The sequence below is a fragment of the Ambystoma mexicanum genome, chromosome 6q (assembly GCF_040938575.1).
Source record: "Ambystoma mexicanum isolate Mex_15411 chromosome 6q, UKY_AmexF1_1, whole genome shotgun sequence".
NCBI lineage: Eukaryota > Metazoa > Chordata > Amphibia > Caudata > Ambystomatidae > Ambystoma > Ambystoma mexicanum.
In genome coordinates, this window is record NC_090937.1 from 705,758,394 (window position 1) to 705,770,708 (window position 12,315).

At 44.3% G+C, this 12,315-nt stretch overlaps 1 protein-coding gene across 1 annotated transcript in view; it reads right to left on the bottom strand.

Moving 5' to 3' along the window:
- HHIP (hedgehog interacting protein) overlaps nucleotides 1–12,315 on the bottom strand; it is a 272,593-nt gene that overhangs the window by 98,179 nt on the left and 162,099 nt on the right. The window contains exons 5-6 of the mRNA XM_069631219.1: nucleotides 1,983–2,134; nucleotides 1,531–1,704 (exon numbers count right to left, since the gene is read on the bottom strand). Coding sequence (XP_069487320.1) covers nucleotides 1,531–1,704; nucleotides 1,983–2,134 — 326 coding nt within the window. The remainder of the gene's footprint in view (nucleotides 1–1,530; nucleotides 1,705–1,982; nucleotides 2,135–12,315) is intronic.

The window sequence follows — 12,315 nt, forward strand, 5'->3', positions numbered from 1 at the left end:
CTGCCTTTTGGCGACCTGAAAGCACTTTTGCGGGAGTGGGGATAAGGGATAGGTTGTATGGAGGGTGCAAATCGGAGCTCAAGGGTGTTCTGCAATTGAGCTGGTAGCACACTTGAAAGTAATGTAACTCTAGTCTGACTCGACCTGCATCTAGTATTTGTTCTTTTGTAGAAGGGAGTTTGAGGATTTGAACAGATGAAAGCAACATTCACCCTTGAAGCGACTGCACCTGCGGCTCTACTTGATGAGGCCACTCTTGGCAGCGTGGTCCGGGGAGAGGCACACCTTCCATCATTGATGCTGAATGCCTAGGGACCGCAATTGGACTGAAGCAATAGGGTATTTTTCAAAGTCAACCCTGTATTGACTTTTTTGCCCCCCTCTTCCACAAACTTATTTTAATTAATTGGTCAGCAAAATGGAACCACTTTATCTGTTGTAGCTCTGGCATTATCAATTGCTTTGCAACATTCGTTTTAAGAAGTGGACTGCTGTGCACTCAACTGCAAAGCCATACTCTTGGAAATCAAACAATATATTTTCTTTTGAATACCCGCTGCGTTCATTTCCATTTGTCTTTTTATTTTATTACTTGCATAATTAATCACATGGTTACTTGAGGCCCAGCTCAGCTGAGCCACTGAATTCAATCTGGTTTTAGGATGACCAAGACAAAGGTATGGAAATAATACAGTTGAAAAGCAAGCGGCCCGTGGTGTCTCTTGGATGTAATGGTTGCCATGGATCTTGAAGGAGGGGTTAACTATGAGCCCCTATTCTAGTTCCATTGTGGTTTTGGTGGGTGGTGGTGGCTTTGTTGAGCCACGGTGTGATGAGGGCAGGAAGGAAGAATTTGCGCTCCACAAAAAAATGTAAGGAGGAAAGAACGGGGCGGTCCGGTGTGGGCTGCAGGAGGTAGCAGCGATTCAGTGAGGGTGACGAGAGGGTGATGAAGAGAGGACGCAGAAAGGGTGAGGCAGATGAAGGGAGGACGCAGAAAGGGTGAGGCAGTGGCGGTGGGAGAGAATAAGGCTAGGGCTGGCAGCAGGGTGGCTGCACGCAGCTCACAGCCTTCTCCGAACCCGGGCTTGGATCATGAGATTTAGCCTGGGTTTGGTGCAACACGATTGACTGACACATAATGCCTTGAATGAACCTTGAGAGGCAATTATAAGGCCAGGATATCCTGCCCTAGAAGCTATGAATATTAGACATTATGATACCAGAAATAACTGCATTTTACGTATTAATCGCTGTCTTCATTTTTGAAATGCCACTATGAGCAGTGTAATACAATCCGAATTATCTGCCTATCTGCTTGTTTGATTTAACTAAAAAGGTGCCTGGGCTTTCCTGCTGGGGTCGGCGGGGCCTTTCAACAGTGTGGCTGCATGGAGGCAGTAAATCATCCTCGTAGGGCACCAACTGATCAAGAGGACGGACTGGGCGATGTAAATACACTTATCATTGACGTTCTCCGACCTCCAGGGATTCAGTGAGGACCCAAGAAAGCAAACAAGCAGCTTGTACCTTAATCCGTCCATCTCCTCCATGTCATCAAGTGTAATCATGCCATCTCCAAGGAAGACAAACAGGAAGCCAACGGGGCCAAACAAAAGCTGCCCGCCCAGGTGCTTCCTGTGCAGTTCTGCCACTTCGAGGAACACTCTTCCACTCCTCATGTCAACCTGGTTGGGGTTTTTTCTGCAGTGAACAAAGAAACACATATATATATCCTTAGCTCGACAGGAAATAATATACCAAGAGAGAACAAGAAAAGAGAATGGACTGACCGCCAAATCCAATTAAAGGAAATCTATTGATTTCAAATTCTGAGGATAAAATGACATTTCAAGAATGAATGTAACAATTAACTGCTTACTTGTGTTCCGTAACAATCTTTGCCATTCCAAAATAACGTTCTAGTAAGGTACAGACAAAATCATGGTTCACGGCATGGCTAACTTGGACGCATAAGGTACCTGGACACTGTATACTCGACGACGCGGAGTATGTGGTCGTGCGGCCCGCTGGCCCAACGCTCTAGGTTGGTGGTATAAGACACATACAGCTTTCCAGTTGTCTTGTAATTGGGGTGGAATGCAAGGCTTAGCAGACCCCTTTCATCTCCTCCCTGCAGTCAAATGAAAAACACAAAGAATTGTGAAGTTAATCATGTTCTCTATTGTGTTTCTGCCGCAGCGCCCCCAATCTCCCCACTTGCTGGCAGATAATCTTTGGCCAAACTCTTTTCTTTGTACTGCACAAAAAGGATTATAAAACATTTCACTTTTGGACGCTGTTTAAGAATGGGGACCAGACAATTGTCTTGCGTGGTTATCGATGCACAAGGCCCTCTGGGCTACTTTTGTGGAGTGATTTGTGCATGTAATCTTTTGGTAGCCATGAAGACAATTTTAAGAGCTGCGAAGAATTCTTTGCCGGGTTACTAGGTTGCTTGTAGATGACAAGTGGAAAAGGTCCGCGATCAGCCGTCACTTTGAATCCAAGCTTCCAAAACCTAAAACACAGCACGAGCTGCCAACTCCCACTGTCTTGGCATTGTGTTTAGAAAACAGTTAAATTGCTTGTGTAATATGTAAACCTTTGTTTTACCCTGGAGGCAGTGGCATCGGTTGTCGCAACCACGGTGGTCTGCCCGTCAGGCTCAGCGCCCTGTCGCCAGTAAGCTGCTCCGGGGCTCTCGACCCCCTCTATAGAAATCATACATTTGAATGTGGCTGGTTCAGAAGAAAGGTTTTTAATTTTTCAATAAAGAGGGAAAGCGATATATTATTCCCGCACCGCAGAGATCACTACTATGTATTCCCGCTCAGTGCAGTGTAAAATGCCATACTCTCCTGTGGAGGACTGCATACCTTCTACTAAGAGGAGTTGTCTTCCTTTTCATTTCCTATAAGAACAAAGGAAAAGCAAGGCTGGGCACTAGGGATTTCAAGTGACAGAGACCCATATATATGCCACAGCACTTTGCTTGAGAAAGACTGTACTCCCGCTTCACTCCTGAAGAACACCGGGGAACTTGGCAATAAGTCATATCTAGTTCCAGGCTCGTCAACCCGCCTCCCGAATAGTACATTCTAATTGGGTTTCATTTCAGCATAACCAACAAATACGCAAATAATATCCAGTGCAAGTTATTATATGCAAATGCGTCAGATGGATTTGCATTGAGGATGTCCTGAAAGCTTTTGACGGCTCAACGACTCCAGCCCCAGATCTACCTACACTTAAAAAGAAAAAACATGGAGATTTCCATAAGTGGATGACAGCACCCATATTTTCAGAAGAACTTGCCCGGTCACATGTTGAAAAAAAAGCGAAACTCTACACTGTTGTGTGGTGACTTGGACGCCAGATATGGGTGGGAGTTATGCGTCATAGTGTGTCTCTGCCCACACCTCCATGTAATTGGCCACTAATCCTATTTTTGTGGCCAATCACCTGAAGGTGGGGGCAGAGTTACTAGGACAGCTAGAAATCCCGGAAAATACAGAGTCCTAGAGAAGATCAATAAAAACCTAGAGTGTCCAGGCAGTCAGTCCAGCCATAGTCTCTCATGCTGCCTATTTAGGATACTTCCATCTATGGCACTGCCTCAATTCCAACCTGAATCCCTGGGGCAGCACAGGTACAATAACTGCTGCCTATAATCCCTCCCGTACAGGGGCGCAACCTGAGACCACCAGCAGCGGGGGCATTAAGGAACTTCAGCTCATTTGAAAAATGTTTAACTGTTCCACTGCATATACAGCATTGTGAAAGGCTTTTGCGCTCATAAACACCACCACAAAATAAGAGGATTTCTATGCCCATTGCTAGCATGGCAGTTTCAACAGTACATGGATTAATGTTCTTGCTGCAGTGTTCTGAATATTAGCAATTTAAGGTGGGCTACATTTTCTCAACAAATGGCAAATTCCTAATACTTATACACAAGCCAAAACGGTTGGCTTTACCAATGCTTGTGTTTAACAGGACTTTCAGTGAAGGACACGCATAGTTCTTACAAATCAAGTGCCTGAAGGCAAACCTGGTCAAGACATTTTTTTTACATAATTAGTGCGTTTACAACTCCAATTAAGTAATGAACTCTCAGAAGACTGCTTTGACAAAACACTGGTAGGCACTTCGACTGCAAAGTTTGATGGTAAGGCTTGTTTAAAGTGGGCTTGAAGAGTTCCCATGAGGAGATGTTTTGGACAGGGATGGGCAGGAACTGGGTGGGAATGGCTATAGGGATTAGCATGGCCATGGGCAGTCAATGGGACCAGGGGGTGGTTGGCCCTTCGATCGTTTTCCAACGTTGGGCAGTTGTCATTCTTGCTGCCGTCAGCAGGTGTGTTATCAGAACCGCCTTGTTTACAGAGGCGGCTTATTTACCCTCTGACACTGTGCCCAGCAGAATTACTTTCGGGGACCATGGCATAACTGATCCAGTTATGTCCTTGATGAGCCCCAAGATTTCTTTCCAAAAGATGATCACCTTCGGGCACGTCCATCACATGCGGAACATATCCCCCCTATTACCGCATTGACGCCAGCGCATTGGGGGGTATGCTGGATTCATTTTGTGTAGGCGATTAGGGGACAGGTACCATCGGTAGCAGATTTTGTACGCCGATTCTTTGATCGATGCCGATTTGGAAAGTTTATGCCCTCTAGTCCATATTTGGCTCCATTCATCTTCCAAGATCTCTTCCCCTATGTCTTTTTCCCATTCTTTCTTATATTGCAGCTGGTCCGATGCTTGTGACCTGTCCAGTAGACTATATAGACGAGTGATACCTTTCTTAGTGGATCTCTCTCGTATGGTAAGTTCTAGGCCCAGCGGTGTTCGCAACCCTGTCTTCTTTGTCTCTGGATGGGAGAGCCGATGGCGCAATTGCAGATATTTGTACCTGTGTTGTTCTCCAATCTTGAATTTCTGCTTGCATGCCTCAAATGATATAGGGGTGTTTTCTTGATATACATCTTGGAGCGTCAATGTTTCGGCTTCACTCCATCCCTCCCAAAACTGTGGGTCCAGTCCAGGGGAGAAGTCTGCATTATATGCTATTGGTGAGAGTGGGCCCAGACTCTTATGAATCTTGCTCCTGCGGGCGGCTTGGCCCCAGCTCCGTAGGGTTTGCTTGGTGGTTTCGAGTAGCGCTCCTCCATTTTATCGGGTTTCAGATTTCAAGAATGGTAGGCATTTTAATGGGGTCGTTGTAGCTGCTTGTTCCAGCTTGCAGCAGCCAGGCGTGGACCCAGGGCTTGCCCACTTTAGTATTGGTGTCAGGTGTGCTGCTAGAATGTACCTCTCTATGTCCGGGACTCCCAACTCCCCCAGTAGCGTCGGATGTATCATGATTCGCCGTTGGATTCGAGGCTTCTTGTTGTGCCATATACATTTTATAAAGGATTGCTTCTTGTAGCTCTGTAATAAGCCTTGGTGGAATGTTTACCGGAATTGAGCTCACTACATACAGGAGTCTAGGAAGTAGCGTCATTTTTGTGGCTGCTGTTCTCGCAAACCAGGAGAGTTCCTGGGCATCCCATCTCTTCAGGTCCTCCTGCAGGCGTTTCCAAAGCGGCATTATGTTTGCTTTGAAGAGCTTTCCTAGAGTTTTGGTGATGTGTACCTCTAAGTAGCTCAGAGATTGTTTTTCCCATTGCAGGGGGTAGAGGTGCTCGAAAGGTTTTCTCTCCTTCTTCTCTGTGATGTTTAATGCCTTAGATTTTGTGTAATTTATTGTGAATCATGAGGCCTTTGCAAATCTCTGTATTTCTGCTATTATCCTTGGTAGGGTGCTTTTGGTATCTGACATATAGAGCATGAGGTCATCTACATAGAGTGCTACCTTATGATGAGTTTCCCCACTGATCACCCCCTTGATATTTGGATCTTCTCTGATGTGGATTGCAACGGGTTCCATTGCCATTGCGAAGACCAATGGTGAAAGGGGATATCCCTGGCGAGTGCCTCTTCTAATATCAATTTGCTGTGAGGTATGGCCATTGACAAGGAAGATCGTGGACGGTAGCTGAAAGATTGCCAATACCATTTTAGTCAAAGTTGGTCCACATCCGAATCCCTCCAGCACCAGCCTTAAATATTCCCAATTCAAACTGTCAAAAGCACGCCTAGCGTCTAAGGCCGCTATTGAGAATTTTTGATTCTTTCTTGTGCCCCATTCGATAACATCAATCGTCCGCCTGATGTTGTCTTGTGTGTATCTGCCATTGATGAAGCCTGCTTGGTCTCCATGTATTATTCTGGGGAGGACGGCCGCTAGACGGTTCGCTAATATTTTAGCGTATCATTTTGCATCTGTGTTGAGAAGGGCAATGAGTCGGTAGTTGGCGCAGTCTGCTGGGCCGACGTGCTATCCACAGAACAGTGTTGATCAGGCTGAAAAGATTGGGATCAGAAACACACCTCTTTCTAGAACCAATATGCCGGCCATCTAGCACTAGGGAATCACAAACACACTACACATACCTAAAAAATATTCACTAGACGGGAGCTCAGGCCTTTCCTTCCTTCGGTGCTTTGGTTGCCATGGTCACTTAAAGAAAGCTGACTGGTGCTTGGCTGTGGGGAAGAATGAGGCCACAGGTCTGACCACAGATGGTTGGCTGGAGGCAGGAAAACCAGGAAAGAAAGGCCTGGTGTCTGGCAGTGAGGAGGTATCCTGGCATGCACAGGATCCCGAATTTGTTTTCTTGATTTCTTTTGGCACTGCAGTTTTGAAGAAAAGTGGCAGCACTTTTTTTTATAATCTCATCCTTCAGGAATTCTATGATTCCTGGAGGGGATCCCGCATTGACGTGCGCACACTGTCGGTGCACAACCTTCCTGTAACTCCCCAGCCTTCATGTCAGGCAGCCTGTTACAGACTCCAATCTGTGCGAGACCTGGTGGGGAAGCCTGTGAAAGTAAGCATGTGCAACATAACGACGCAAGTGCGCATGCTCATCCGGCCCAAAAATGAAAACCACGAAAATAGAGGATCACCCAAGTCCTGGGTCATGTATTTTTCCAGGACAAAAGTTTCAGGATGCTGGGACCGTCCCAGAAAAAAGGGGACAATTCCTGTAAAACTGGGATGCCAGGTCATCCTATGGGAGAGGAGGACCACAAGACCAAGCTATCCTGCACATTTCCTGCTTATTTATCACACACAAACCCTAAGTGTCGCCAGCATGAACACTGCCTACTATTGGGTTCCTGTCCATAGCTCATGACTTTTTAATGTATTTAGTTTTCCTTTATCAACATGTCATTTGCTTGGATGCAGTTACATTTTGTGACTCAGTTCTACCTGTACTCTACTTTGGAAGAATGACTTCCCCTTTACTGAGTATTTGAATGATTATCATTTCATTCCGTCCCTCTTGATATCCTAAGCCAGTTTATTTCCTGCTGGCATTTCTTATGTCACTTGTGCAGAGAGGGCTTTTTTTCATTTTGATTTCTTATATGGTCTAAATCACAGTCATCTTGAAGGGTCAAACTACAAACGTGAACGTGACTTATGGCATGGCCATGGAACATGGTTCTGGGGTGGTACTAGAATATGCAGGGTTTGAAATTAAGATTCGCTGAGCAGGAGCTAAAACCAGCTCCTGGGTGTCAGGCAACACCCAGTAGGCAGGCGCTATCACTGGGGAATCAGGAGCGAGTACCCAGCATACCACAAATCTAACATGTACATGAGACGCACACTAACCTTTTGGCCAATATGTTTAAATGTATACTAGATATGTCCTAATTCTTCTTTTATTCATATTCTCAAATTCTCAAAGTTAATGTCACATTTCCCCGTTTGCAAGGCAGCAGTTGGCCCAAGGAACCAAAAGTAGCTCTTGTTAACTGTTGGTTGCAAGATAACCAGGTTCTCCTAGGCTAGAACCAGGAGCTAAATATCTCCCAGCTGCCAGAAATTTGAACCCCGAATAGGGAGCAACTTTTCCAGAAAAATATTTTAAGAGCTTTTTTCACTGAGAGATTTTCTGCATCATGAATCAGCTTAAAGTGACATGCAAACAGTTCCAATGGATCATATATCTAAATGGTATGTGTACAACGGCTGTAGTTTGAAATGTGTGTGTGCAAAAGTGTACTTATGTCAGGAGCAGCGTGTAATTTGCAAAATAATGAGTGCCAGGGCCCTACATTTGTCTCAGTTGGATTGTCTGTGCTCTGCATTGTCCTTCAGAGATTCTCATTATGTGGCCCTTCAGATGCTTTGGACTACAACTCCCATTATCCCTTGCCAGCATAGTCAGTGGTGGAGGATTATGGAAGTTGTATTCCAAAACATCTGAAGGGACAGATAATAAGTAATCATGCATTTAATATGAGGTCCCAGCAGATGTTTGTTTGTGACCTGTTGACTATATTACAAAAGGTTATATATACCCTTTATATCATATTAAGCATTTTAAAATGTAAAGCTAAATGTTGCTTTTAAAAAGAATATTGGCCAACTTGGTTCTACAAAAATTAATACAAATGACTGGTGACAATTCATCACTTTATTCCTTAAATAAGACTGAACTCTGCTACTTGGCTCTTCAGGAAGATAAGAATAATAATTAAATGATTCAATTCAAAATCTAGTGTAGACTTGCCAGTGCAACTCAAGTTCATTTAAGGCCTCCTTGTAAAGTGCAAATCTGGACTATCATATCCAGATTGAACTCACTCTATAAGATTTGAATTGAACACATGGGCAAGTCTGCACTACATTTTGAATTGATTCATCCAACTATTATACCAGTCCTCCTGATGAGCCACTGGATGGTGGTGAAGCACGTGTAGAGGGCATACATAAATGAGGATATAAAAAGAATATAACACTAATTATTAATTCAATAAAGGTTTATTTCAACAATAAATACAAGTCTGATAAGGTGCTGTTGTCTACCCAACTCCTGAACGATGGTATCGCAAGAACATATGAGCCATAATGAATGAGGCTTTGCAATGACCAAAAAATACAGCAAAACTATTTGTCTGTATTTTTGCTTCACATGTAATGAGGAACAGAGCTTACTAACTGTGTTCCACGTTTCAAATGGGAAAGTGAACTTTTTTGGTGCTAGATCCTGTTGCTCCATTACTTATAACAGAATCAAGGCACTTGATTTTTGCTCTGCAGCACGGTTTTTCTGTATCGTGACCTGTCACAACACCCTGTTGCTCTAAGATTGGATGGACAACCATACTGTGCAGCAGGTGGTGCATCTTATGTAATGATGGTTATGCTTTGAGAGTGCACTACGGGTGACATCTTTGTAAACAAATTAATGTTTCAACCATGCTCCTAGCAGCTGGCAGAATTCTATTCACCAGATGAACCAAGCAGGGCCGGTCTTAGACCAGATTGCACCCCAGGCGGGAAGCATTGTTGGCACCCCTCCCCACAAAATGTTCGGAAAGGTGCTAACTTCAGAGACGATATGGGGAGTGGGAAACTTACTTGTGTGCTGCATCTAACTACTTTACACATTCTAATGAGTGGAGCTTCAATGTTGCAACCAGTTAACTCCAGGGACGTCATTTCACCAAAATGCCAGGGGTAGCGGAAGTGACATCACACGACCCATGACCCCAGTCGCCATTTGACCCCACCCTGAAGTGATATCGCGGGAAGCGACGGAACACAACCTTTCACCCGTTGACAAAACAGGAACTGGCATCACCTAGCATTGTACACTACGAAAAATATGGTTACGATATCACTATAATGTGATGTACATTTCATACAAGAATGGATTGCCATATGTATCATTAAGATCAGTGTGTATAGGCCCATATTACCAAATTACTTTGAATACAAGCAGACGTCCATGACCAAATGATGATGATGTGTTATTATATAGCACTTAAGCTTAAGCGCTTTATATAGAAAAAATATACACCCAATATCACCCAATCTGTGTTGGTACCTCAGAAGGATGAAAGGCTGAGTTGCAGTGTTTAAGAACAGACTACATCAGTGACCCACCCCCCGAAGAGTGCCTGAAATAAATCTTTAATGAGTCTTGCAATTATTGTAATGAATTCCAGTAAGACACATTATTTGGTATTCCTATTATTTCTTTTTTAGGGTCAGTGCTGAATGTATAAGACTTGTGGTACTCCTGTTCTTATTTGTCTTCTGTTTTTTAAGGGGCCTGAACAAGACAGCCAGCCACTCCAGAAGTAAAGAGCCACATGGTGCTGGCCACAGCCCAGGAGCTTGCATTACATTTTTTTTTATAGAGGTTGCAAGGGAGACCACAGCGGTTTCAGTTGCGACCTCTGGCGACCCCTAAATGACGTCCCTGGTTAACTCTCTCCTTCACGTCTGAAACCACACACTTCAGCACAGCAGTGAGAATGAATGGTCTACTGCCCTCCCCTTCCAATCACTCCCCTGATATGCAAGTACGAACGCCCATCCGATTTCAATTGTCTAAAAATATATTCATACGAATGCTTGTGCTAACAATAAAACGTTTCACATTAGTAATTGCCGGGCATGTGTTAACTGTGCAGCTACCAGCACAGTTTATTGTCTGTGTCCTGTTCTGTCCTACAGCTTTGTTTCTTTTACCATACATGATGAATGGAAGATGGGTGATCCCTGGAGTCTGAAATGTCTCACTAAGATAAGGAGAGGAGGAGATGGGGATAATGGGTTTCATGTGTTTTGCTTAAGATTCCAGCTGTTATATCTGTATCACTGAAGCCATCACGGGTATTTGCCTGGCCTCTGCATGATTCACTCGAGGTGCATGGTCGAGGAAAGGGGGCTCAGTCTAACCGTCTGTGCTCTCCCCACACCCCCCCATTATGCCCATCCTCTCATATGTGTCTGATCTGGTGCTTCTCCAGTGCCTGTGTGCACCTCGTGTGTGACCAGTGTAACACAATGATGGGTGAAGCTTTGTGTCTGCGTGTGCCTTGTGCAGTCTTTTAGCAATCACCAGCGGGATGGGGAAGCCTGGCCTGGAGGAACCTTTGAGACAGATTGCAGAGTGCTCAGGAAGTCCCACAAAATATATAAGCATATGTGAGTGCTGTATCACTGGTTTGCACGGCCCTTTTAGCCTGCATACAGTCTCTAATATTCAAGTTGATTGCACTATTTCAGTGACAACATGAATGGCAAGGCAGAAACATAAATTGTGGACTTCTAAACATAGAATTTTGCTTTTGCGGTTCGCACCCCCAGCCTTACCTTGCAGTATTTCAGAGTAATACTACATTCTGAACGCCTGTTCCTCTACGGTGTTTTCAATAGGTTGCACAGCACTAATATTAAAAATAAGCTATTTTAGGTTATTTTACACTTGTAATTTTGGAAAGAGGCTTTTCATGTCTGTTTTAAGGTGTAATTAAAATTATGACGATGGTGTTGTTGGAGTCAGACTGGCGCCCCCTAGAGCCTGGCACCTCAGGCAGCTGCCTGTACTGCCTGATGCAAAGACCGGCCCTGGAACCAAGCATTGGCAATGCCAACAGTTCGGGCGTTTGAGTAGGCATAGGAAAGGCACTTGCCAGGAACGTTCGTAGTGGCATTAACTGGTCATTGATGGTAGCAGGTGCAAAACTGTGCGAGTACATGGGCATCTAATAGCAGTGTCTGCAAATGCCTAATACTCATACACAATCAAAAACTGTTGGCTTTGCCAATGCTTGCTTTTAGCAGGACTTCAGTGAAGGACACATTTATAAATCGAGTCCTCGAAGGCAGACCTGGTTAAGAAATTTTTATTACAACAGTAGTGAGTTTACAGCTCTAATTAAGTCATTCATTCTTAGAAGACCGCTTTGTAAAAACACTGGCAGTCACCTCGAGTGCAAAGTTTGATAGTAATGCTTAATTAAAGCAAGCTCAAAAAAGTTCCCATGAGAAGGGTTTTGGGTAGGGAAGGGCAGGAATGGCCATATGTATTAGCAGGCGATGGGCAGTCAATGAGTGGGCAAATAACACCTACAAGCTGTTTGTCCCTCATATGACATTTCTCACTCTCTGTACTCTAATCCAATAGTTTCGGATTAGCCACCTAATTGCCCAAATTAGAAACTATGGAATAGGACTGATTTGGCTTATGTTAGTGCATTCCTTTCACCTACGCCACAAATATGATACCCCATATTCTTTCTACAGGTGCCATTAGCATTAAACCATGCATGTAATGTGTTAAGAAACTCCTCTATCGAAGACTGCCACACACTCAAAGCTTGCCTCTCATTGATCCAGTCCTGGAAGTTCAATACTTCATCCAGTCTTGCTCTCCGCTATGCACCTCGAG